Raw genomic sequence first — 26,476 nt, forward strand, 5'->3', positions numbered from 1 at the left:
GCGTTCTGAATCAGCTGCAGCTGTCTGATTGATTTTTTAGGGAGACCTGTAAAGACTCTGTTACAGTAGTCTAGTCTACTGAAGATAAAAGCATGGACAAGTTTTTCCAAGTCCTGCTGAGACATGTCCTTTAACCCTTGATATATTTTTAAGGTGGTAATAGGCTGACTTTGTAATTGTCTTAATGTGGCTGTTAAAATTCAGGTCTGAGTCCATGACTACACCAAGATTTCTGGCTTTGTCTGTTGTTGTTAACATTATCGTTTGAAGCTGAGTGCTGACTTTTAATCGTTCCTCTTTTGCTCCAAAAACAACCATCTCAGTTTTTTCTTCATTTAATTTAAGAAAGTTCTGGCACATCCAGTCGTTAATTTGTTCAATGCACTTAGTCAGTTGTTGTATTGGACTATAGTCCCCTGGCGATAAGGTTATATAAATTTGTGTGTCATCCGCATAACTATGGTAACTTATTTTGTTGTTTTCCATAATTTGAGCCAGTGGAAGCATGTAGATGTTAAACAGGCGAGGCCCCAGAACTGAGCCTTGGGGAACTCCGCACGTCATATTTGTATGCTCAGATGTATAATTCCCTATAGACACAAAGTAGTCCCTATTCTTTAAATAAGACTCAAACCACTTTAGTACTGAGCCAGAAATGCCAACCCAGTTTTCCAATCGGTCTAGTAATATGTCATGGTCGACCGTATCAAATGCAGCACTGAGATCAAGTAATACCAAGACTGAAATTTTGCCACTATCTGTGTTTAAGTGGATGTCATTAAAGACTTTAACAAGAGCTGTCTCAGTGCTGTGGTGTGGTCGAAAACCCGACTGTTGTTTAGTGACAAGAAAAGGTTCAGTTGTTGAGAAACCGTTTTTTCAATGATTTTACTTAAAAATGGAAGGTTTGATATCGGCCTATAGTTGCTCATTAGTGACGTGTCTAGATTGTTCTTTTTTAAGAGTGGCTTAATGACTGCAGTTTTCAGGGCCTGTGGGAAGATACCTGAGAGAAGAGACGTGTTTACAATCTGTAGAAGATCTGTAGCCAAACAATTTGCAACATTTTTGAAAAGGCCCGTTGGTAGAATATCAAGGCAGCAGGAGGAGGTTTTCAGATGTTGTATAATGTCCTCCAGGTTTTTACGGTTAATCATATGAAATTGGGTCATATTGATATTGTTTTGCCTGGACACTGTGACAACACATACCCTGTAATCGATATGGAAGCACTGACTGTTTAAATTTCTGAATTTTGTCATTGAAGAAGGTGGCAAAATCATTGCAGGCCTTTGTGGATAAAAGTTCAGATGCTACTAGTACTGGAGGGTTTGTTAACCTATCAACAGTAGCAAACAAAACACGTGAATTATTATTGTTTTTGGCAATAATGTCCGAGAAGAAGGACCGCCTTGCATTCCTCAGTTCCAAATTATACGTGCGAAGTCTCTCTTTATAGGTGTTGTAGTGGACCTGGAGATTAGTTTTTCGCCACCTGCGTTCTGCTTTTCGACACTCTCTTTTTTCTGTTCTTACCAGTATGGCATTTCTCCATGGAGATCTTTTCTTATCAGAGACAGTTTTTACCTTAATGGGAGCAATGGCATCAATAACATTTGTAATTTTACAATTGAAATTGTCTACAAGTTGAAGCTCAGTGACTGAGACCCCTGAGAGGGTGGGTGTGGACGACAAAAAATATCATTAATATCTATACAATTGTAACATTCAACATACTGTTAACAGTTAGTCATACGACTTAAAAAGCTCCATAAACAAGTAAAGTTCTAGTCATTTCTATATCAATGTCAATAAGTCAATCTCTCAAGACCATGGATGTAGGCTATAAGACCAGACACAGAGCCAGACAGTAGGCTACCTTCGTCCACATTTGTATGGAAGGGTGCAGTTATCCTCCTGGCCTGCAAAGTTACAAGGAGTTAAGGAGTTACAAAGTAACAATGAAGAAGAAGAACAGTTTATGTATGTATTTATTTGGTCAGGTATTTGGAGGCGCATGATTTATATTTCCCTGATGGACAGTGACACACTTAAGTTACACATTTGGTGACGCTTGTTTTTCTTTAGCTAGCTAAAATCTGGACTTCAAAACTTTTTAAGTAGCTAGCTAGTTAGCTACAGTAGCGTCAACAGTTAACACTAACGCTGGTAAGAGCGTGTGAGCGGCTCTGAAAGGTAAGTTACCGTCAAAACTTTAATTTGAAAGAGTTATCTCTTACATAGCTAGCTAACAATAGCTTGTATTTGTTCGTATATTTTTATAGCTAGCTAGCTATTTAGCAACAATTTGAAATGCTATGCCGTTAGCAACTAAGCAAGGCTGGACTTCCAGGATGAATGCGCTCATCCAAAGACCTGATTCATTTTCATTTACCGTTCACATTACTGCCAATTTTTCCTTAATACATGTGAGTGTTTGCCAAAACAAAAGTCTACGGTTGCATATATGCACAATAACTTTACAGGTTACGTTAGTAGGCCTATCGTTAGCTACATTTCGGATAGTATTAGCTAGCGTTAATTAATAATACTCTAGTGCCCAAAGTGGGGTCCCCAGCTTACTTTCACTATAACTCCATCCATAAGTAAAACAATGACAGAATATATGACTATTTTGGTCATGGGTTTCATACACTTCCTGTAATTAAACATCTAAAAGCAGAAATTCCGTCAGATGGGAAACCTGGGACAAACTCTTATCAAATGGGGGTCCATGGTCTAATTTTTGTGTCAGTTTAGGGGTCCTTGACGTGGAAAAGTTTGGGAACAACTGCTCTAACTTATTTGAGAAATTCTTCATTTTCATGTTTATCGGCAAAGGGAAAAATGTGTGGTCAGTGTCATTAACAAATCAGTTGTATGCTCTGTATAGTGACATAACGTTAACTACAAAATACAACAGCTGTAGCATTAATCAATTGCCCAACCTTTTAATACAATTGTTGTTTTTTTTTAGCATGTTAGCCATCTTAACATATAATTGACTTATGAATTCAAGAATAATTCAACCAGAAAATTAAAGTTGGCATCAAGGGAATATAAAGGGTTACGCTAGGCCTTCATAATGTATATTCTTTTTCTATTTAAGATGTCCCGAGAACAGCTGGTTGTACAACTGGCCAGGAGGTCCTTCCAGACAGGGAAAACCAAGCCTCTGGAGTACAGGATCCACCAGTTGAAGAGCCTGCTCCGCTTCATCTCAGAGAGACGGAAAGACATTGCAGATGCCGTCAAAAGGGATCTCGGCAAGGTGGGTTAGTCAATATTTTACGGGGCTCCAGTAGGTCCTTTTTTTTTAAATGTTGGAATTTCGTGAGGATCAGGAAACTAGACACTCCCTAGGGAGTCAGAGGTCCTACAGGCCGGTCACTGGACAGAAATATATTGAAGGATGCATTTTCCAACATCGTTTTAACATTCACTGCCTGGATTATTTTCAGTCTATCCTTGGTCTGAGATCATTAGAAAAACAGTCATTAACACAGCAGAAAGGAAACGGGTCAGAACTAATAAGTAAATTGAATTATTACATTAGTTTTGGAATAAACGTGAATTAACAAATAAATTAATTAACAAACAAACTGGGGATGAGCACTGGATTTTGTCCCTCCTTCTGCCTTCAGAGTGAAAATGGGACCGAGCTGTTTGAGACACTGGGACTGGAGGGAGAGATCAAGCTGGCTATAGAGAAACTGGCAGAGTGGGCGGCTCCTCGGCCGGTAGAGCAGAACCTCCTCACCATATTAGATGAAGTTTATGTGCAGCCGGAGCCTCTGGGAGTGGTGCTCATCATCGGGGCCTGGAACTACCCCTGGGCTGTCACCCTCCAGCCGCTGGTTGGAGCTATTGCTGCTGGTAATAAATATACCCATACACACCCATATGTATTTGTATATAAGTGCACTGTGTGTTAATAAAGGTGCATAGTGTACGGTGTAGCTACAGAGGCTACATGTGTAGGCTCTTTTACTACATTGTAACGCCCAAGTATAATTCTGGCTTGTGTGTCGGCAGACGTTCAACAGTCATACAGGGAGAAATGCATTCATTTCCTTCATGCCAGCTGGATGGCTGAAATAAGGAATCACCAGCAAAACACTACATACAGTATGTTGCAGACTGATCTCACTAAGTGGCGTATGTATGACACGCCAATTTGTATGCCATTTTGGCGTGTTATTAAGATGCATAATCTTTTTTTTTTTTTTTATCTTTTTTTATCAGCGCCGTTTGTCCTCCATTGGCCTACATTACACGTGAATTATCGCCGTAGCGAGTAGTATGAAAGGACGGAGGTCCACGGATGGGTAAGACACAGGACTTTCACCCAGGAAAGCCGGGATTGCGTTAGAGTTTAGATTCTCGACCCGAGCCAGACCGGACCTCGGGTCGGGCTCGGGCCGTTATTTTCCGCCACATCCTCGGGCCGGGCCGGGCCCTTGATCAAGCAATTTTTTTATTTTTTTTATCCATTACCTTATTATCCTATTTGGGTGGGGAGAAAGCTATGCCATAATCAGAAATATTATAAATATATATATATATATATATATATATATATATATATATATATATATATATATATATATATAAATATATATAGGCTATATAAAAGTAACAAATGTGTACAAAAGTTAGGCTGCAGTTACAAAATGCAGCACTTCATGCGCGGAGTCTCCATTTGCGATCCGTTCCATTCTAAACAAACAGCGCAGTTTACAGGCTTCGTCCTTGTTGTATTATTCTTCTTCTGTAGTTCAAACAACTCTGAATTGTAGTTGAGAACGTCAGTTATAACGGCCCACGTATTAAAAAATTGTCGGGTTTAAATCGGGCTCGGGCTCATAATTACAGTTAATGTGTCGGGCCGGTCTCGGACGCAACGTGCTCGGGTAGGTTCGGGCTTGATTTTTTGGGCCAATCTAAGCTCTAGATTGCGTCCCGTGTGTGGCGTTTATCAACCGTTTTTTAAAATTTATTTTTACTTTTTTTTTTTTTTTTTAATAAACATACGTGTGGCGTGTATGTTTACATCCGCTGTATACAGCGTAGACATACACATGGATAGCTCAAAATACGTACAAATTTGGCTTTAGGAAAGTGCCGTGTATGTTTACGCAAAGTCATGATGCCATGTTGGCGTTGGTATGTGAGCAAATAGGAATAAATAACAGTCCCAACTTAACATCTTGTCATTCATTGCTTGTGCAATGTTGAATATTGTTCAGGAAACAGAATTCTCTCTCTAATACTATAATATAATCAACTTCATAAAAAAATGTATTGCAGGATTCACTGTGAGAAGTGCGGGTGAGCGTCCCTTGCTCCCCATCATCATTAGTTTTTCCTGCGTTGAGTCTCTCTTTCATCTTTCAGGTAATGCAGCAGTAATAAAGCCATCTGAAGTCAGCGCTCACTCTGCCAAAGTGATGGAGGAACTTCTCCCTCAGTATCTAGACAAAGTGAGCCTCCTGCTTTGTTCAATATGAAACGCATACACCTTTTATTTATTTATTTATTTATTTATTTATTTATTTTTTTTTTTTTTTAACCTTTATCTACTTCTAATGTGAATGTACAGGGATGTTTGAATGACTGCATATACTGTTCTCTCCCTAGGATCTGTACCCAGTGGTGACAGGTGGAGTGTCAGAGACCCAGGAGCTGCTGAAGCAGAGATTTGACCACATTTTCTACACAGGAAACTGCACAGTGGGGAAATTGGTGATGGAGGCTGCAGCTCGCCACCTCACCCCAGTGACCCTGGAGCTGGGAGGAAAGAGCCCCTGCTACATCGATAAGAACTGTGACATCAATGTCGCCTGTCGGTCAGTCTGAACTGTAAAATGTAAAAACAAAAAAAGCTGCCATTATGTGAACTCCATAGAAAGTCACAAATACCCAACAAGCACAGAGCAGTTGGGAAGCTACCACAACATCAAAGTGTATCTTCAAGGTTTGAGGCGTTTGCATTCTTTTTTTTTTTTTTTTCCTCCCAATACAGTCGCATCACGTGGGGGAAGTTTGTCAACTGTGGCCAGACATGCATCGCTCCAGACTTCATCCTGTGTGAACCCTGCATCCAGAGCCAAGTAGTAGAAGAGATCCAGAAGTGCATCAAGGTTGGTCTACATTTAGATTGTAATATGTCGAGTTATTTTCTGAAGGGAATCTGACAGATCGTTGAAGACATTTCAGGAGGTCAAATAGGAAAGGTAAAATTAGAAACACTCAGGTTTCACTAAAATGTAATTAAGTAGTAATAATCTGGATTAGAGAATGTGAAACATGACCATTTTAATCCTTGGTATCTTGATCAACATGGTTGTATACCCATGTGCTGTGAGACAACTAGACAGTTGCATAATACAGTTACTAACTACAAAAATCTATCTGGCATGGGGCTTTCCAGTAGAAACTGCTGCTCTGTGACCCTATTGTATATCGGGGCCCCACAACAGGCACATGTTTAAGAACAGCAGTTGTATGCAATAGAGGCTTTGCGTGTAACGTTTGTATGTTTGTGTTGCCTAAGTAAAGTACATACTTGGTAAAGTATCAAGAGCACAATAGTACTGCTTACTTACTTCATTGGTGTATTTCCCATATTTGAACAATAAAAAAACCATAGCTTGATACATAGGAACTATTGTTCCCCACCAGGGGCGTCAGACTGGGGGGAAAAAAAGGGGACTGAGTACCCAGATGAAGGGCCCAAAAAAATGCTAGAATGAATAGCTGTGGATGCGGGGAGGGGCCCATAGAAAATGCCTTTCTACAGGGCCCAGAATTTTGTGCTACGCCCCTGTTCCCCACAACATGAAGGACAAACAGGCTTAAGGATATATAAGTTTCTGTGTTTTTCTCTAACAATCTATATTGTCTTTTTAATATTGAGCTTGCAAGTAATCTGAACATCATTTATCTTTTTGTCTCACACATTGCAGGAGTTTTACACCGATAATCCAGAGACGTTTGAGGATTACGGACGCATTATTAACCAGCGGCACTTTAAGAGGCTCATGGCTCTTATGGAGGGGAGCACAGTTGCTGTTGGTGGAGACAGTGATGAATCCCACTGCTACATAGGTACATGGTGATTTTGAGCAATTGTTTGCTGAAAAGATTTTGTACTATATGTTAGGCAAACATCTAAAGTTGTGTAAAATAAATTGATTGTGGTAGTGGTTAGCTTAAGAGGCCAGCTGATTACTTTATATGTTATTGGTGGTAGCCCTTAACTTCTTAAAAATGTTGCTATGCTGTGACACAGTGCCTCAGACTACCTAAAGGAATATTACTATATATTGAGTAGCATTACTTATGTGACGGTTGTTTCTAAATGGAGGATTGCAGGTGTAGTCATCTTGGATTCCTAACAGTGAAAGGAAGTTTTGCAGCAAGAAAAAAAAACAATCAAAATGTCCATGGAAATTAATAACTAACAACTAAACTAACTAACCCCTCCTGCAGCATAATCTGCATTTTCATTGTGTCTGTATACTCGGTGTGTGTTTTAGGAGTATTAATATATTGCAAAAATGTATGCTCTCTGCAGAGGAATCACTTCCACTGTGTGCTAAGACTGTAAAATAGAACTTTCAGGTACACTGTCCAAACAACAAGCTAATCTTTGCATAATTTCAGAAGAATTTTCATAGAGGGCATCTTTGTTGCACGGATGGATGATTGCACGTAAGGTAGAGACATTTTAATCCAATTATACTTTGGTTTCTTGTCTTTGTCTTTTCTGTTTTGGCAGTTGAAACAAATCCAAAAGGGTTCAGGATTTGTGTTGCTTTTTAAGTCAACTGTGTTGAAGAAAGCTGTTTCCCGTGTCATTCTTTTTTAATTTAATTTCTTGTTTAATCTCATTAACCTAAACTGATGGGTGTAGGCACAGGTAAAAACAACCTTGGATGGATTTGCAATACAGTAAACTAATAACATTTAACATATCCCTTCTCCAAACCCACTCGTCTATATGTAAAATGTTGATTACATTACAGGTGTGTATCCATAACATTTATATAGAATACACAAATATTTTCTTTCTTGCCAGGGTAACCATGATATAACTTGTATCTTGTTTGTCCACTCTATGTGAAGCAGTATCATTACATCTTGGGCCATACTCTTAGAGTGAGTCTCTTCTTCCTGTCTCCTTGCAGCCCCCACTGTGTTGAAGGATGTGACGGGGGAATCCAAAGTGATGAAGGAGGAGATCTTTGGGCCACTGTTGCCCATCATCACAGTGAGCGGTATAGACGAGGCCATCCAGTTTATTAATGAGAGAGAAAAACCTCTGGTTATATACATCTTCTCTAATGACAATAAGGTAAACACATCACAAGCAGACATGTTTGTTTATTGTTAATATTTAGATATCCTTTGTGTCTTGATTTTTTTAAATGCGATGATGTTGATAAGAGCGTACCCACAATTCTCTGGTTGATTTGACTCGACTTGTCCTGACTGTTCCTATCTGATAAACAGCTGATCAAAAGGGTGATAGCTGAGACATCCAGCGGAGCTCTGCTGGCGAATGACTGTCTGGTACACTTTACTGTTAGTGCTCTGCCCTTTGGAGGAGTTGGTGAGTGTACATAAGAGTTAAGGCCCTGACACATCAACCCGACGGCCGACCGTCGGCAGAAAAGGACTGATCAGTCGGCTCCCCGAGGTCCAAAAAGTGCCTCGGAACACACCGAAGCGACGCCGACTTGAGCATACGTTCTGCGAATGCGCGAGACGTAATACGTCTCCATAACAGCAGGCGCCGCTAATCTGTATTGTCGCCCAAAAAAATGAAAACCGGAAATGACGGAACATCTCTCTAGACGCTGTCGTCAGTCATTGTTTTCATCAGTGTTGATAGTAGTCAAGAAGGATCGTTGTTGTCATTACTCGCTGAACGGAAGAAAATACGATGGCTAGTAATAAGTACTGGTACTTATTACTGATACTGGCATTGTCAGCTCCGGTTTTCTCGTGCACTGATTCACTAGTCAAGGGCTAGCACTCCACCAATCAGATTGGTCATTGAGTCCGACTGCCCACTGGCCGATTCAACAAGTCAAATCGGCCAAAATGAAGGCCGACGGCTCCTCTGACTGACGATGGCACGGAACACACCGAACAGTCTTGAGTCACTGACCTCACCAGACTGTCTGACGGGCGATAATCAGGTTGGTGTGTCAGCGCCTTTAAACCAACCTGCAGATATTTTCCCTCTTTTTTTAATTTTTTTATTTACAGACACACATTTACAGCTGACTTATTGTCATCACTTCTTGCTCAGGCAACAGTGGTATGGGCTGTTACCACGGACGGCACAGCTTTGACCAGCTGAGCCACCTGCGCAGCTGTCTGATCAAGCAGCTGAAGATGGAGGGAGTCAACAGCATGCGTTACCCCCCTCACACTGCCAAAAAGCTGAGCTGGGCACGATTCTTACTGCTCAAGCAGGTCAATGTGAGCAGGCTGCGGCGCATGGCACTGCTGGCCACATTAGCCGGCTTGGCAGCATTTGTGGCACAGGTAAAGGAGCTCAAATATACCAATACAGTCCAAAGAGGAATGCAAGGTTTTGTTTTGATATTGCTACACGCCTGTAATTTCCGAGGAAGTTCCCCTGCAAAGAACTATTTCACTTGGAACGAATTACAGAGATTAGAGACAAAGTTCTGAGACTTTTATGACAGTTTATTAGCAGTTATCAAAAAACAAATTTCCTTGAAACAGTTACTGCATTTAAACCCAATTAAATATTTATGCCAGTGGCCAAATGGTCCTTTTAGATGTCACTAATAACTTGTCTTACAGGACAAGATGTAGTTATCCTGTAAGTGCTAACTCTTTGTTAATAATTGACACACTTTTCTTTCCATTGTCTCACCCAAGGTTACAACTGAAGGCTGTATTAATTAATGTTGGCATGACTAGAGAATGACTGATGGGACCATATTCACCTTAATAGGACATGTTTTATGTGTTACACAGTTATGTATGAACAGTTGGGCTTTATGTAGTCTATATCCATGACGTTCCACTTCCGGGATTGCTCCGGTGCCGCAGGAAATTCCGCCGGATGCATGTCTTTTCCGTTTCCTTCCGCTTTTTTGTGTTATTTTAAATTTGGACTATGGTTAACTGCTCCTCAGATCTCTGCAGGGTAAATCCAGACAGCTAGCTAGACTATCTGTCCAATCTGAGTTTTCTCTCGAGTGACTTTTTTTGCAGCGGCTCTGTGCGGAGCTTAGCACCGCCCATGACGATTCTGATTTGGTTTAAAGAAATGGCAGTAAACGGAGCACGTTTTTCGCCTATCCCCGAATGCTATGTGGAGTAGCCAGACCATCCTTCAGTGCGCTTTGGAGGAGGGTCTGGCAAAGCGACACTATGTTTTATGTAACAATTGGAAAAAAAAGATTGGCTTTTGAAGAGAGAGATGTGTTTTTTTTAACAGTGTGGTATTTGTGTGACGACCTTTTAAATAATGACAAATGCAGTTTCTCAAGATAACCAGATATGAGTACCCCTCTCCACACACACACATACCCACAATCCTACAGGCCTGTATCCTTATACAACAATGGATTGGCTTTGTCTCCGGCAGACAATGTGGTGTTGTCCAGGAAATCTAACCACATAATGCCCCCTCATCTACCCTCCCTTTAATTACCCAGCATGCTTCACTCTCCTCTGCTAAATGGCCCCTTTTGTTTTGGTCTACCCCACCACCTTTGTTGACATCTACACTTGTTGTGCTTCTGTGAACAGTTAAACTATCTGTTATCCCTGTATTTCAAACAGTTAGCATCTGTCTCTTTACGTTTAGTTTGGGTGTCGTGTTTTTTTTTTTTTTTTTGCAGAGATTCCTGCGGCGAGGCTGAGGAGCAGAAACTGGGGACATGTGTTAAACCCTGGTGGTGTAGGTGATCCTGGGACAGCCACATGGACTCCTCACCTCTAAAGACATCCAGCCCACCTGTGAATTACTGTCCATATTATTTTTCATTCATGTAGACATATTTGACTGCTTTTTGTCCTTTTTAAAGATGTTTTTATTCTGTTACATCTTAAGCTGCTATCAATGTTTTTAGGATTATACTATATTTGTATTTGACTTGGTAAATTGAGATTTTTACTTTTAGATTCTGAAATGTATGAAAGTAACATAATCAAACTGGCCTTGATTCATTCAACTACACACAAACTACCATGGCAATCCATCACAGTGTAAATACCATGTCTGCTTTCTAAGTGATGCCAGTTCTGTTTTTGATTGTCCTCCATCACACTTTCTGCAACTAAACCTCATTAATAAAGTTTATTATGATTAATTGTTTTGATGTTGAGTTTTTGTTAATTGTTTTTCACTTTGTACAAAACTGATTAATGATTGTGATACATCTTAACAGTGGCATATTATTAACAGGATCCCAAGGTTATTGTCATTTATGACATGGCTGCTGTGACTGATATGCTGTTATTAAGATACATTGACGTTCATGACGACTCTGAGTAAAAAATTAGCTCAACTAAAGGCTGTAAAAGAAGACCCACAAACAAGTGATCTACAGCAGTTAAGTGGGGGAGGGGGGGGGAGTCGATGCTTAAAGGCGGTCTGAATGAAGCTGCAGGTTACATGAGCAAGCTTCCCGGTAAACTGATCCTAGAGCAGCCTGACTGATGAACAGTGTACAATGAAACTCAGTCAGTCAGTCAGCGCGCAGCGTGTCGGACATCTGAACCGCTTTTAGATCAGATCAGTGACGGATTATTGAGCTTTTATTTTATAGAGAATCCACTGGATGTGTATTTGACCTGCGCTTAGGTGAGTCTACTTTTTCTTCTTTCTCATCTTTTTCCCCGAATCAAAAAGGATATAATCGCGTTTAGATCGCAGGTGTAAGTAACTGTACTTGCATAAAAAGGAAAGAGTAACCCGCTGACATAGGTTAGTGTTTTAATGCACGGTTTTCACTTTGTCGTGGTTAAACAGACTGAATTAAAATAGGAGAGATATGTCAAACAGTGACACCTCAAAAGGGTTCCTGTAAATAAGCCTGTCAACACACGGATCCAAGAGGGGTTGAAAGTTCTGGCTGCAAATCATATCAGATGCAGATTGTAATACCATCATTATTCAGCAAAAAACACTTTACTTGAAAAGATGTTTAGATGTAATAACTTGAGCAATAAAAACACAGGGAGAGACTCATAAAGTAACGTCAGGGGCTACAAGATGAGAGGGTCTACTGTAGTCTTCTGCAAATAGGCTATCTGTTGCGTTCTATACCTTTATAGCCTATTCATAATATACAGTATAATAACTTTTATAAGCTTATATAGGCTTTTAACTTCAAAACAAAAGCGTCATGGGTGTGGATTTGAAAATGTTTATAAAAATAAAAGACTTTCTAGGAAATCTTTCTAGGCATATTTGCATTAAATAAATAATAAATAATTATCTTTGTATTGTCTTTATTCTTTTTTTTTTGTTTTGTTTAAGAAATAGCCTCATAGAAAATCCAAATCTGGATTAAAGAAGAAATAATAATTTGTTTAGCTGTTTTTATATATTGTAGCCTACTTTCCTTAAATAACTCCTTTACTGAACAAACCATGTTATTATAAGTTTTACCAGATCCAGTTATCTCCTTTCTTCTTTCAGTTGTTTTAATAGTTGTTTTGCACACACGTTGCAATTGTTGACCAGTCGTTTTGTGGCAAAAAATTATAGTGTTTACCTGGTTTAAATGTGTTAAAGGTTGTGTAACTTTACACACTATGGAAATTGTGTTATCTTTTGGCATCTCTTATGATGTAATTAAACAAGTTGAAGGCTGATTTATGTTCTTGTGTAGGTGTATAGGTAGGAGACCTTGGTTTATTAGATACACGTGTAGTGAGGAAGGGAGTCAAGTGTTGCCTCAGGGCCCCAAAAAGGCTTTGGCCACCCAGTCCTGCTGGATTGTAGAGAAAATAGAAGATATGCAAGGACATTTTGTTCTCAGAAGAGCATGACCGGTGTCACTGCTATTGTTACTGAATATTCTACACAGACAAGCCTGCTGTCTTAACATCTGTGTCTGCAGTTCCAAAGGCTCTTTGCTGTCCTTGACCTGTCTGTATGGAGAGGCAGGCGGTGAAGCGGGCCAGGGAGGCCTTCCTGAGCGGCAGGACTCGGCCTCTGGAGTTCAGACTGCAGCAGCTTCATGCCCTGCAGAGGATGCTCACTGAGAAGGAGACCGAGATCTCCACTGCTCTAAAACAGGATATCAATAGGGTGAGTGGAGACACAGCACACTGCTGCATGTAACATTTAACATGTAATTTGAACAATGTTGAATGTGTGTGTAACGTTGACTATGCTGGGTTTCCTACAGAGCCAGTACGACACACCGCTCTTGGAGCTCATTGGCATTGAGAATGAGATCAAGCTGGCTACAGAGAAACTGGCAGAGTGGGCGGCTCCACGGCCGGTTGAGAGGAACCTCCTCACCATATCAGATGAGGTTTACATCCAGCCGGAGCCTCTGGGAGTGGTGCTCATCATCGGGGCCTGGAACTACCCCTGGGCCCTCACCCTGCTGCCCCTGGTTGGAGCTATTGCTGCTGGTAGGCAACCTTTCCGTCTCTAGCCCCTTAACACCTTTTTATAGCTTAATTAAATGTAGTCAGGAAGACCTCTATTGCCAGCGTTCAGTATTCTCCTGCAATCTTTTTCGTTGAAATTGAAATGAACATCTAACCCACAGAACTGAATTGAGGTTGTGCACATCCACACATTTTAAGTGTGATTAGACATCAGCAATAACTTAATAACTTCAGGTGGAAGTTGGGTGATTGGGGATTATGCAGTAACCAAAGTCCATGCACTGATCAAAATAATAAAGGTGTAATTTTCACTTGCTAAACTGTACACAGATTGGGGGGGTAATTTTTATTTTTGAACACCCCACATTTATGTCAGTATTCCCTTGTGGGATTGATTTAAAAAAAAGAAAAGACAAAAAGGGAATCAATAGTAAACAAAAATTTTAAAAATAGTGTCCTATAAAATTAGCCTACTCTATATTACAATTCTAGTTCAGCCTTTTGTTATGTTTTCTATACCATTAGGAAAATGCTAATTCCACTTCTATTCACGCATTGGAGGCTATTGGGAAAATATTATACACTTATAGCATTATATTGAGCAATTTAACATAAAACATATAAGCTCCTAACCTCCTTGGTGGAGGTAATAATGAAACACTAATACAAATATGAGTTAATGACCCTTAATATGCATGTTGGTCAAACCTGCATTTTGCAGCACAAGTTTGAGAACAAAGGAGAGAGAAATTTGTTGCTGTGAATTTCAGTTTGAAAACATTCGCAGCTCTGCATTCTCAGCCTCCTACCCGTGTGCTCTCCGTCACTCAGTGATCTCATTCCATTCACAGAAACCCGTGTTCTCTCTCTACAGGCAACGGAGCGGTGGTGAAGCCATCAGAGCTCAGCGAGTTCTCGTCCCTCCTCCTCCGGGCTCTGCTGCCTCGCTATCTGGACAAGGTCTGAACACTGGCTGCTATTGTTGATGGAATAACGTTCTGAGCTGCTGTGATGTCAAAGCCTTGTACCAACACAGTACAGCGCATCCCAGATATGTTTGACTTGGGTATGGGGGTGGGGGGGGGGACCTCCCTCCATCAGCAAGGACTCATTCTACCCAAGAGCTAACATCATCTTGAACGTGGCAGGAATGTGCCACGTTCATTTTCAAACATGCTTTATATTTTCATTAGTTAGTTACCCTGTGTAGTTGACAAAGTTGTATATTTCAAGATGAAAAAAATTAGGGCTGCACAATATATCATTTTTTTATCGTCATCGCAATACCAACTTGCACAATATACACATCGCTAAAGGCTGTGATATATCGCAATAGACCCTCAAGAGATTTTTTGTGTTAGTTGAAAGAAAATATCAGCAGAGAACTGCACTTTATAATGTAGCTGTCATTCTTTTTTTAGTGGTGCATTTTATATTCCATTCAGTGTTCAATATGTTGATGATTTCCTTTCATCTGTTTTAAATTCAACAATCAGTTTGTTGTATTTTAGCAGAATACCGGAAGCAGCAGAAATGCAGAACTGAGTACGCTGTTTATTTATCGCAAGTAATATCGTTGTCGCGATATTCAACAACGTTATCGCATATCGCATATCGCATGTTTTCCTCATATCTTGCAGCCCCCCCCCCCCCAAAAAAAAAGATAAATAAAACGTTGCTGTTTATTTCCAGGATCTGTACCCGGTTGTAACGGGTGGAGTGTCAGAGACCCAGGAGCTGCTGAAGCTCAGGTTTGACCATGTCTTCTACACAGGCAGCGGCACAGTGGGTAAAGTAGTGATGGAGGCTGCGGCTCGCCACCTCACCCCAGTGACCCTGGAGCTGGGAGGGAAAAGCCCCTGCTACATCGACAAAGACTGTGACATCAGAGTCGCCTGCCGGTAACACACCGCTCATCAGAGTAGCCCATATCACCAGTGGTCACACACAGAGCCGAACGACATGTCGGCTCTAAGGGGGAATCTGTGGGCTGTTTGGCCTCATGCTTGAAGCAAAGAATACAGCACAGTGTACTTGATGACCCGCGGAGGTTTAGCACTTTGACCAAAGAGGCAGCAGCTTTAACTACTACAGCATGCTATGTCTGCAGTCCTGTTAAAGTATATGCTAAAGTGTTAGCTTGAAGCCTTTTATCACTGAACCCAGTGCATTTGAAGTGTTGGAGCCCATCAACACTAAACTGAAGTGATAATGATAAAGTGTAAAGTGATTATGGAATACTGAGGTGAATGATCTATTGGAGACTCATAGTTGAGTTTGGTATCAACTGTTCTTAGGATTTAAAGGTGCTGTAGGTAGGATTGTGAAGATCCAGGACTTAGCCAAACAATTTGAACATCGACAACTTCTCAGTCCCTCCCCCCCTTTCTGCTAAAGCCCAAAACGGTCTCCTAAGCCCCTCCCCCCACAAGGGAGACTGAATGTGTGTGCATGAGCATTGATTGACATGCAGTTAGACACCCCCCCTGGCCCTGATTGGTGCGTCTGAACAGGGAGCGGTGTATTTTAGCAGATCACACTACAGGCTGTAGGTGGTACCAGAGGAGCCATTTTTTTTTATATGACCTGCTTCATGTAGTTCTACTGGAACATAGGGTCAGTTTCAGCAAATATGACAGAAAGTTAGTTTTATACGGCTTACCTACTGCACCTTTAAATGACCATGATTCCTTTTTTTTTCTCCACATTTTAGTAAATTAAGTACAACATGCCTACACTTCACTTTACATTACTTAGTTTTTCCAAAGTATACCATAGATTTAATGAATGAACGATGAATTTTCTACCTTATAGGCAGGCGTCCATTTCTAATCATTTCACTATGCTATAACAAGAATTGTCACAGTAAATAATTTGTTGCCATTATATTTTGTCAGACTTTTGCTTTAGCTCCTACATCTAATATTAAAAGAAAATGTGTTTAACACAAACCTTATTTTAGGCAACAACAAAAAAGATAAGTCAAATCATATCTGTGTTTACATCATCTGAATTTGATTGTCACTGCAATGCATTTTGGTGACTAAATAACAAAGTGTCACCTAATGTATCACCAAGCACTATGCTGGTTACTGTATCTCAAGCAAGTTTCTCGGCCGGTTCTTTTTCTAAAGTGTAGTGAAACACATGGAAACCAGTCGCTGCCTGGAAAGTAAATGAATTGTAAAACATACATAGATGTTTTGGGTTGATAAGAATGCAAATGTATTCACTTTTGTGGTTTAATAGGACAGAACATACCCACCACTGTCATTATCCTTTAGCTTTGGATGGAATAATTTAGTAGTTTGCTAAAAGTTGGTTTATTCTTTTTGTACAGCTACACATGCATAACTGTACTTATGTGACTTACTCTAAGCCTAACACTGACACACACACACACACACACACACACACACACATTGTTCATTAGTTACAGTATAAATGTGCTAGATTTGAATGATGAACAGAATCCAAATACAGACATACGCAGAGCCAGGAGTGTGAATTAACAGGTTTTATTCAAAGTACTCAAGTATCAAGTCCAGGTTTCCATTGGGAAAGAAAAGTCCAGGTATCCAGGGTCAGGTGGATTCTGGGAATGAGCGGGTCCGACAGAGGAAGACAGTAGGCCGGCTAGTGGTGGGGTCCAGTGGTGGTGGTTCTGGTCCAGTGAATGGTAGGAGTGAAGCGGTAGCAGGAGCCAGGTTCCAATGACATTTGAGGCACAAGAGAATGGATCAGGACAGGCAAACATACAATTAGACTAAACAGATAAGCAAATGTTTGTCTGGAGCGAGACTAACTGTGGTCATCTTGACTATGAGCTGACGCAGAGTGAAGGAATGACCGGGTATATGAAGCAGAGGTTGATTGTGGTAGATGAGAGGCAGCTGGAACCCTGACTCCCACACACTAGACTCTACTCCTGCAATTAGGACAGACAGAGGGAGGGAGGGAGGAGAGACAGAGAAGCTACCTAGGAGCAGCAGGCCTAACAAAATGAAAGTGTAAATGCGTAACTGTAAATGTGTTCTTCCATGTTTGTGCAGTCGTATCACTTGGGGAAAGTTTGTCAACTGCGGTCAGACATGCATCGCTCCAGACTTCATCCTGTGTGAACCCTGCATCCAGGGCCGAGTGGTGGATCGCATCCGACAAACTCTATTGGTACCATCCTTTAAACCTGTCTAAACTAACATCTTAATCTAATTGAAACGGCACAGTTGTCAAGACCTTTTGATCCATCCCAGGAATTTTATGGCGCTGATCCTAAATGCTCGCCAGACTACGGCCGAATCATCAACCAGCGTCATTTCAACAGAATCATGGGTCTGATGGAGGGTTACACCCCTGTGGTGGGGGGACAGAGCGATGCCTTACAGCGCTACATTGGTAGGAAGATACAGTGAGGTATTAAATAAGTCAAGGTGTTGTGTTTGAATCTATATTTCGGTACAAACGTTGACTATGTACTGTACATGCAGCCCCAACAGTGCTGAAGGACGTGCCCCCTCACTCCAGGATGATGCAGGAGGAGATTTTCGGCCCCCTGCTGCCTATAGTGGCTGTGAGTGACATGGATGATGCCATCCGCTTCATCAACGAGAGAGAGAAACCTCTGGCACTCTACATCTTCTGCTCTGATAAAAAGGTAAGAGGAAACGGCAGGCGCAAGGATATTTAAAACATTATTTAATCAGTCCCTCCAGGATTTCGCGGCTTTTTTTTTTTAGATTGTTGCGGCCCAAAATGCCTGATTTTGCAGGAGCTTTTGTAAAAAATTGCGATAAAAATTGCAGTGTTTTGTATTTTTGGTGCAATGAAGTTGCGAGAGACAGTGAAAATTGCAAAAAAAAGTTGAGATATTTTTGGTATACTTCTTTAAGAATAAAAGGAAACTTGGCTGGTGGATTTAAGACAAAATAATAATTTATTGAATTAATCAAATTTGAACATATCTGTCAGTGGCTTGTTGATCTTTACGTTGTTAGTTAATTTCATATCCTGGCCTGGGACACACATTCATACTGTTTAATAAAGTACTTATTGGACTTTAACTTATCATTGCACTTACAATAACGAGCGTAGCTGTCCTTAATTTAGGTCATTGTGTCTCATCTCCGTTTTTTCCTGCATCCACTGTGTGCGTGCATCAGTCGCGGGGGGAACTGAGCAGCAGCCCCGCCTGCTGCAGAGAGCCGACAGGATTGAAACAGCATCAGCTTTCAGCTAGCCTGACAAGCCAGACCCACATCAAGATGTTGGATGATTGGCCTGACCAGAATTAGGTTTTTCCAGCTGGCAAGCCAACAGAGTTGCTAGACTGACCCTGGCTGCAAATTACATTTGCTGCCGGTAGGGTGCGTCTAGATTTCTAGGCTAGCTTTCAGCGACTTCAGAGTGAAAAAAACGTTACAGCGTACATTGATGTTAAAATGTATACAGGTTGGTAGGACGGTCTCAAAATGTTTTGCAAGGTACGTTTTGTCGGTAAATATGAAATGTTCGAGTCACACATGTCTCCTCTTCATATCAGAAACAAGGAAATGAATTTGGCAAAGTACGTGTTACGTCAACCCGTTCTCACTCCCGCTTGGTCAGTGGCTCTCAGAGTCACATACTGATACAAAGTCTGGCACGTGGGACTGCTGTGAGTGGATGAAGTCGTGGGAATCTCCTGTTATTGGTCAAATTTGCGGTAAAGTTGGGGGGATTGGTCAAAGTTGCGAGTCGCGGGGCGACCTCTAGCTCACCCAGTAAGAGCGTGTGCCCCATGTAGGCTGAGTCCTTTGCAGCGGCCCGGGTTCCAGTCCGACCTGCGGCCCTTTTCTGCGTGTCATCCCCCATCCTCCCACCTTTCCTGTCTATCCACTGTCACTATCAAATAAAGGGAAAAGCCCCCAAAAAATAATCTTAAAAATTGAGAGTCGCACCGAATTCACGGTGATTGGTTGAATTTGTGTGGATTGTTGCGATCCTGACATCGCGAAATCCTGGAGGGACTGTTTAATGTTCTCTTTATATTTCTTTTTTCTTTTCCTCCCCCTGTCTCTCAAAGGCAACAAAAAGGATGATTGAGGAGACCTCAAGTGGAGGAGTGACGGTCAATGACGTTATGATGCACTACACACTCAGCTCGCTCCCGTTTGGTGGTGTTGGTAAGACTGACCCAAAGTGTATTATGTCTGTATGTGTACTTAGGTGGACTTCATTATGGGGGCAGTGCATGGCCAGATTTACCTTTTTGGGGGCCTGAGGGAAAACTTTTTTTTTGTTGGGTCCCTATTTCCCCTCTAGTTCCCCCTGTTTTCCCATATTTTTGTTGTTCTTGCAATTGGTCCAATATTGAGCAAGAGCCCTGAAGCCTGCAGACGTGAGACAAGCTGTAATGTAATTCTATGGGGCAATTACGAACCGCCAAAATACGTTCACGAAAAGAACTTGTTTTGCCACTGAAAGGCTCAGAATGCTATTATATGTAAGTGTCAGACAACTTTATGGAAAGGCCTCTTCGGAGAAATAAAACGTTTTTCTTCACCTTTCGCTTGATCTGGTTTGTAGTAAAAATCTAAATGTGTCCTGAACGAGTCTTTTAGATCTTTACCCTTAGCCCTTTGTTGTCTTTTGGTATGAAGCACCTCTCACTGGTTGGGCTGTTAGACATTAGTGTTCTGTGTGAAGTGCACTGACACCCACATTGCAGGACTTATGAATACTACATATCAGACAGTCTCCACACAGTTACTGCATATAGTAGAACGTTAAAATGCATAAAAAAAAAATTAAAAAAACGTGACTGCAGACTTGTTTGCCCCTCCAGGTCAGAGTGGTATGGGCCGCTACCATGGTAAACACACTTTTGACCAGCTGAGCCACCAGAGGGCATGCCTGGTCCGCACTCTGGGCATGGAGAGTGTCAACCTGGCCCGGTACCCTCCTCAGGACCGCCGGCGGGCGCGGAGGGTGCGGATGGCACTCAAATCACCCATGATCGACATGTCCAAGAGGACGTTCATCTGGGCCGTCATTGCCACCATCATCGGCTTCGCCCTGTTCATCACGCTGCTGGTCATCCTGCTCATAGCTTCAGGCCTCAACTGTACCTGCTGGTACTGGAGAGGCTTTTATAACTAGAGACACTGCCACTTCCCTTTTTTAAAAATGTATCCAAAAGAAGAAGAAGTGCCTGCTGCAATGATTTCCATGTTAAGAACACACCTGAACCAACATTGAATCCTCTGTTTTGTATTCAGATATTTTAAAGATCAAATAGCATAACCCTTTACTCTAACTTTTATTCGCTGTGTGTCTATTTTGTATCAGATCCTCCTACAGCAATGAGACCAACAAGCTTAAACACTGTCCAAAACACACACCTGAGTCCTGTTCTGCATTCTTCTTTTGTTTTTTTTTATTGAAGGTTAACATTCGCTTTTTGAGGAAGTGTGTATTTTGCTTGTTGTTCCAGATAAAAGTTTGGTATATTGATATTGTTTGATATATTGTGAACTTCCATTTTCATTAATCACCATTTATAATTCTTTTTTTTGGGGGGCATTTCTGCCTTTATTGGATAGGAAAGCTGAGATATGAAAGGGGAGAGGGGACATGCAGGAAAACCATCACATGTCGGATTTGAACCCTGGACCTTCTGCATCAAGGAATAAACCTCTGCATATGTGCGCCTAACCGGCCACACTATAATTCTTTTCTTTTTTTTTTACGGCTTTTTATTAGTGTATGTTGACAGAAAATAACATGTATACATATACAGATTTTAAAAGCGTATAGATGGAGAAAACATAATTTTTTCATTTTTTGTAAATAGATTATTTCTTCAAAAGGACTGAAACAAGAAAAGAAAAAAATGAGAGTAACACAGCAAAATCACAACAGTCAAAAATGTTATGAATCAACAGCAAACTGGACAACAGCTATAGTTAATGGAAGTTGACCTTGGTGGAGAAATTACCTAAACAGCAACAACAACAACGACGTCCAGGTAGTAATAAAGACACTGTCAGTGTGAAACCAATCTGCTGATGCTGCAGGAAGAATTGTAAGATGTATCCCACAATGCCTTGAAAACAACAACAACACATCTGTTAACTTCAGCTGAGATCAGTATCTCATAAACACCTTGATCTCCTAAGTTCTTACTATTACAGTCATTCCAACAGTGACCACAAGAGGTCACCATTTGTAGTTAGTTTACTGCAGAGAACTGACTAACAGATAAAATAGAATGAGTAGATAAATAATACATTCATCAATCAATCATGCTGTTGGATTATATGCAGATGCACAACGAAAGAACACTGTTGCAATCTATCTGCATGAATATATATTTGTTGTATAATAATATGTTGTGTGTGTGTGCGTGCCGTAACACACTGCTATGCAGCTGTTTTACTATATCTCTTGAGCGATTTAGATGAGTAAAAGTAGTAGATTGAGGCATGGGTAGGGTATGGGGAAATGAGACTCTCTTGTATGCAATTTTACTTTTTTTAATCTTTATTTCTTTATTATTATTATTATTATTATTATTATTATTATTATTATTATTATTATTATTATTATTATGTTTTAGTTTCACACTGTTTGCTTTAATTCAGTTTTTCTGTACCAAATACTTTATATATACAGATTAATAATTGTAACTTTACTTTTATCTTTCTAAAAAAGTGAGCACTGACTTGACCAAGTTACTGTCTGTACAATAATCTTTGGCTCAATGAAAACATTTTGAAACACATTGCTATGCAGGTCATTCTATTATTCTACACTAGAATAAAGTCTCTGTGTTAATGTTTTCAGTGGATACAACTGTCCCAAAATGGTGCAATATGATACACATGTCAGGTGCAGATGTGTTTTTTGTCCAAGTAGTTGGTTCTCTAAAAGAAGCGTACTGTGTGTGGCTACTAGATGGCAGCAGAGAACTAAAGAAAAAGAAATATGACTATGTTCCACATGTTCAAATGAATGGCTTTTCTATCAAGTTATAAGACAAACCTTAAAAAAACATATCCTCTCAGTCCTGAATTACACTAACATTAACAGGAAAAGATGCAGACTTTCATTCTGTACAGTCAAAGACAAAAGTGTAGATCTTGTTCCGTTGGTAAAAATATCTGCATTTGTGACACATTCTCAGCCACTGACTATACAAACTATATCATCCCAAATGACAGCCATAACACATCATGACACATATAATGTGTGGCAGTTAGTCCCATCATAATTTGGGCAAAGTGCATTGAAGGCCTTTTAAGTAATTTAGGCGAGCACCCCATTAGCATCAGCAGGCTCTTCCTGTTCCTCTGAGATGCTCTGCTAAGCTCTAAACTGACAGCTTTATCACTTAATAGGTTTGGGGATATCCAGGCATTCAGCTTGTGAGCCAGCAAAAGGAAACAGCTGCCATCTCAGCACCCTGTTTCAGCTCTAACAGGCTCACTGCAGTTGTACCGAGTTCCTGGAGGCCTAAATAACGGTTGCACAACTGCAGTAGTCAGATTGTTGACTGGGCTTGGACGTTAAATCCGTTGGAGACATCAGTTCATGACTTCCACAGAAGTGATCTTCAGCAAGTGGACAATAAGTTACCAGTATAATGTTTATTTTAAAAGAGGACAAATAAAAGAGAACAGGATGAGTGTACAGCTAAACTGATGAAATTAGATTTTTTACTCATATGCTTCATCAAAATGCTAATAGATAGATAGATAGATAGATAGATAGATAGATAGATAGATAGATAGATAGATTTTTTTATTGATCCCAAAAAATGCAGCAGCAAAATATCAGGCACACAGCACACATACAGAGTAAACATTAAATAATAGGAAACAATATACGTATACAATAATAGAATACTACACGAGCAATATTTAAAATATATACAATTTGAAAATAAAATGTACAACTGTTAGATATCTGTACTTTAATAATAAAAAAAAGTTACTTTAAAACTTGTTTTCTGATGTATATGACATAAAAACTATTTAATCATCCTGAAATAAGAGATTATTACTTTCTTGGATTGCGCTGTCTGTTTGTAGTGTAATGCTGCAGACTATGACAGTTCCCATAACAGGAAAAAAACAATATAAGAACATGTGGTAGTTCAGTTTTGTTTTCATGAGCATGATTTCTACAATAGTAATAGCAGTTTGACAGGTCTCCAACTTTCTGACCTCCTGTTGTGATATGTTCCATTTGCAGATGATTCATGCACTGCAGGAAATACTTTTGAAGACTGTGATGTAGTTTCAGGGCTTTGTTGTTGCTGGACTGCAACGTTTACTTTAGCAGAGATTTGCCCTCATTTGTCCTCTACATATAAAACACAGTCTGGCAAAAAACCATCAGCCCAGCAGCTGCCTGACCGAACTCGGCTGGCAGTGAGCTTCAAACACATCACTCCTCAGTCACACTGCTGCTTTGGGAGGAAGGATATCCTTTTAACACATATTTCAATATTTCACTCTGCAAAGCTTTTGGGTTTAGGGTATAACATGTAAGGTACAGTATTTCTCATGTCTCCTGTCTTTTTTCACTTCTATCTTATTGAAGAACAAGTGTGAAGGTGAACATATGTTTGCATGCATTTATAATGGGAATATATATGTGTGTGTGTGTGTGTGTGTGTGTGTGTGTGTGTGTGTGTGTGTGTGTGTGTGTGTGTGTGTGTGTGTGTGTGTGAATTCAGGTTAACCTTCAGCTAGTTTGCAAGTCACTGTTAAGGAGAGTTTTCTCACTGGTGCTAGTGTCTGATTTTGATCAGAAGGGTCATTTTCCCATAGAAACACATCATCTGATCAATTCCGTGTCTAAATGGTGCAAAATGTCCAAACAGAATACACAAGCAATAACCAGCTCCATTATTCGTTCTGAACATTCTTTAAATGTGTTTATTTTACCATTAAATATGATTGAAAATGAACAGAATGAATGAATGAATGAATGATGGTCACTGACTGCAATAGCTTCTGCTGTCTCCTTTCTTGTATCTCTGGTGACCTTGATGCCCTCTGTTCATCAATAGGCTCGATTTCTCGTTCAGGGACAGGCATGGCAGCCCCTGAGGCAGCGGTGTAAAATGTAGGCTACATAATGCAGCTGTTAGGCAGATGTAATGGCAGAGTCATGCTGTGTCTTTGGCCCCCTCTTCCCTGATGGACTGTTGACCTCCAAAATGACCAATATTTAATAATTCAATTTATTTATAGTATCAAATCATAATAGACATTATGAAAAGCATTTCTAGAAGAAAATGCATGTGATATCGGTTGGCATCATTTGCCATCAAAAACTCAACCTTAATAAACTGTACATATAGTCATAATGATCTTATGTGCTGTTAATGTGTGTGCCTTACCGTGCATTTACACATTTGAATGAAGTATGTGCTGTATACAGGTGCTGTGTTACAAATACATTGGGACTGAATGGGCCTCCGTTAAGTTTACACCTCATGTAACTCATAAATTGTCCAAGTTGTCACAATGAATTTTTTCATTTTCAAGTGAATGGAGATGGTAAAAATTCAAGTGTAAGTTATCAAAAAAAAAAGTGATGGGGCGACCTCTAGCTCACCCAGTAAGAGCGTGCGCCCCATGTAGGCTGAGTCCTTTGCAGCGGCCCGGGGTTCGATTCCGACCCGCAGCCCTTCACTGCGTGTCATCCCCCATCTCTTTCCCACCTTTCCTGTCTATCCACTGTCACTATCAATTAAAGGGAAAAGCCCCAAAAAATAATCTTAAAAAAAAAAGTGATGACACCCATCTAGAAGGAATTATATTTGACATATGCAGTGCTTTGGTAGCATTAACACTGAAGGAGCGGATACAAATTAAATGCGTTAAAGCTGCTGTATTCAAGGTTTTTATATCAACAATGGATAACATTAGTTTGTGAAAGGGGTCAGTCATAGTGATGAACCTGCAGTTTCCTCCAGTTATTACAGAGCTTTTTTAGCATCTTTAAGCTCATTGTTTTGGTTTTCCGGGCCTGCAAATGTACTGTTTTTGTTCACTTTAGCCACTCTCATCAGTGTTGTTTCTAGCTGTTTTCAGTAGAAATTACATCTAAAAAACCCACCTCACACCCCAAACGACAGACAGACAAAGGTAGCGACTAGCTGGTGAACAAAGTGTAACATTTAGCAGCTGAAGAGCAGCAAACAGAGCAGCAAACATATCTTACATTCATCAGATGAACAGAAACACAACTCCAATTCAATGCTAGTGTCTGCTGGATGCATAAATTGGCAACTGTTTGCTTAAACTGAAAACTGGGAGCAATTTTACCATTGTTTATGCTCTAACAAAAACCTAACTGTAGGTGTTAAAACACATGATGTATGTAGTATGTAGTAGTAAAACAGAAGATTAAATGTTATGAAAAGTATTGACTCTTTCCACCTTCACACCTTCACGAATGACAGGCATTTTTTCATTACTTAGGTGCCGTTGCTATGGTAACCACTCAAACCCCCCCCAACCTTGAGATGTGTCTTACTGTACTTCAGGCGTCCCACAACAACGTGCCATTTGCAAAGTGAATATTAAAGATAATAAAATAAAATTAAAGCAAAAATAAATTAAAGCAACCTGCCTCATGTTCTGTACAGTATGAACAGAGACACAGCATCAGGATGGAGGAGAGGATGTTCAAGATCCACACTGACATAATGAAATGATAAATTCCTAAAGAGTATCAATGGGGATCATTACAATGAGGCTTAATATTGGTCATCTAACTTAAGTTTACCTGTAATTGTATCATTCTTTCCCAGGTTTTACACCTCTGAGCCCCATATCTCGGTCTTGTTCTGTAA

General features: G+C 40.3%; 2 protein-coding genes across 7 annotated transcripts; both read left to right on the top strand.

Moving 5' to 3' along the window:
- Positions 1-1,872: 1,872 nt before the first annotated feature.
- Positions 1,873-11,366, top strand: LOC116040325 (aldehyde dehydrogenase family 3 member A2-like). 5 transcript variants are annotated; one of them, XM_036001283.1, is made up of 11 exons: positions 1,873-2,196; positions 3,110-3,271; positions 3,645-3,876; positions 5,398-5,483; positions 5,641-5,849; positions 6,026-6,143; positions 6,969-7,110; positions 8,193-8,359; positions 8,518-8,617; positions 9,323-9,556; positions 10,891-11,366. In XM_036001283.1, the coding sequence occupies exons 2-11, from the start codon at positions 3,110-3,112 to the stop codon at positions 10,914-10,916; spliced, it is 1,476 nt and encodes a 491-aa protein (XP_035857176.1). In that variant the 5' UTR covers positions 1,873-2,196; the 3' UTR covers positions 10,917-11,366. The 5 variants fall into 5 exon arrangements, with proteins under 5 accessions (XP_035857176.1, XP_035857178.1, XP_031141496.1 ...); XM_031285636.2 differs by having other exon boundaries at positions 1,875-2,196; positions 9,323-9,561; positions 10,896-11,366; XM_036001284.1 differs by lacking the exon at positions 1,873-2,196 and adding an exon at positions 2,463-2,486 and having other exon boundaries at positions 9,323-9,561; positions 10,896-11,366.
- Positions 11,367-11,642: 276 nt separating this feature from the next.
- On the top strand, positions 11,643-21,096 carry LOC116040311 (aldehyde dehydrogenase, dimeric NADP-preferring-like). 2 transcript variants are annotated; one of them, XM_031285622.2, is made up of 10 exons: positions 11,643-11,860; positions 13,092-13,315; positions 13,416-13,647; positions 14,501-14,586; positions 15,319-15,527; positions 17,679-17,796; positions 17,880-18,021; positions 18,114-18,280; positions 19,688-19,787; positions 20,450-21,096. In XM_031285622.2, exons 2-10 carry the CDS (start codon positions 13,160-13,162, stop codon positions 20,761-20,763), a joined length of 1,524 nt encoding a protein of 507 aa, XP_031141482.1. In that variant the 5' UTR covers positions 11,643-11,860; positions 13,092-13,159; the 3' UTR covers positions 20,764-21,096. The 2 variants fall into 2 exon arrangements, with proteins under 2 accessions (XP_031141482.1, XP_031141475.1); XM_031285615.2 differs by having other exon boundaries at positions 11,645-11,860; positions 13,125-13,315.
- The last annotated feature ends 5,380 nt before the right edge of the window (positions 21,097-26,476 follow it).

The sequence above is a fragment of the Sander lucioperca genome, chromosome 5, assembly GCF_008315115.2.
Source record: "Sander lucioperca isolate FBNREF2018 chromosome 5, SLUC_FBN_1.2, whole genome shotgun sequence".
NCBI classification, from domain to species: Eukaryota; Metazoa; Chordata; class Actinopteri; order Perciformes; family Percidae; genus Sander; species Sander lucioperca.

Bases quoted from the DNA above. Each gene is read 5' to 3' on its own strand.
- LOC116040325 (XM_036001283.1), top strand. From the start codon at position 3,110: ATGTCCCGAGAACAGCTGGTTGTACAACTGGCCAGGAGGTCCTTCCAG. The intron at 7,111-8,192 runs GTACATGGTGAT...GTCTCCTTGCAG, and splicing joins TGAATCCCACTGCTACATAG to CCCCCACTGTGTTGAAGGAT. The intron at 8,360-8,517 runs GTAAACACATCA...TCTGATAAACAG, and splicing joins TCTTCTCTAATGACAATAAG to CTGATCAAAAGGGTGATAGC.
- LOC116040311 (XM_031285622.2), top strand. From the start codon at position 13,160: ATGGAGAGGCAGGCGGTGAAGCGGGCCAGGGAGGCCTTCCTGAGCGGC. The intron at 13,648-14,500 runs GTAGGCAACCTT...CTCTCTCTACAG, and splicing joins GGTTGGAGCTATTGCTGCTG to GCAACGGAGCGGTGGTGAAG. The intron at 14,587-15,318 runs GTCTGAACACTG...GTTTATTTCCAG, and splicing joins TGCCTCGCTATCTGGACAAG to GATCTGTACCCGGTTGTAAC.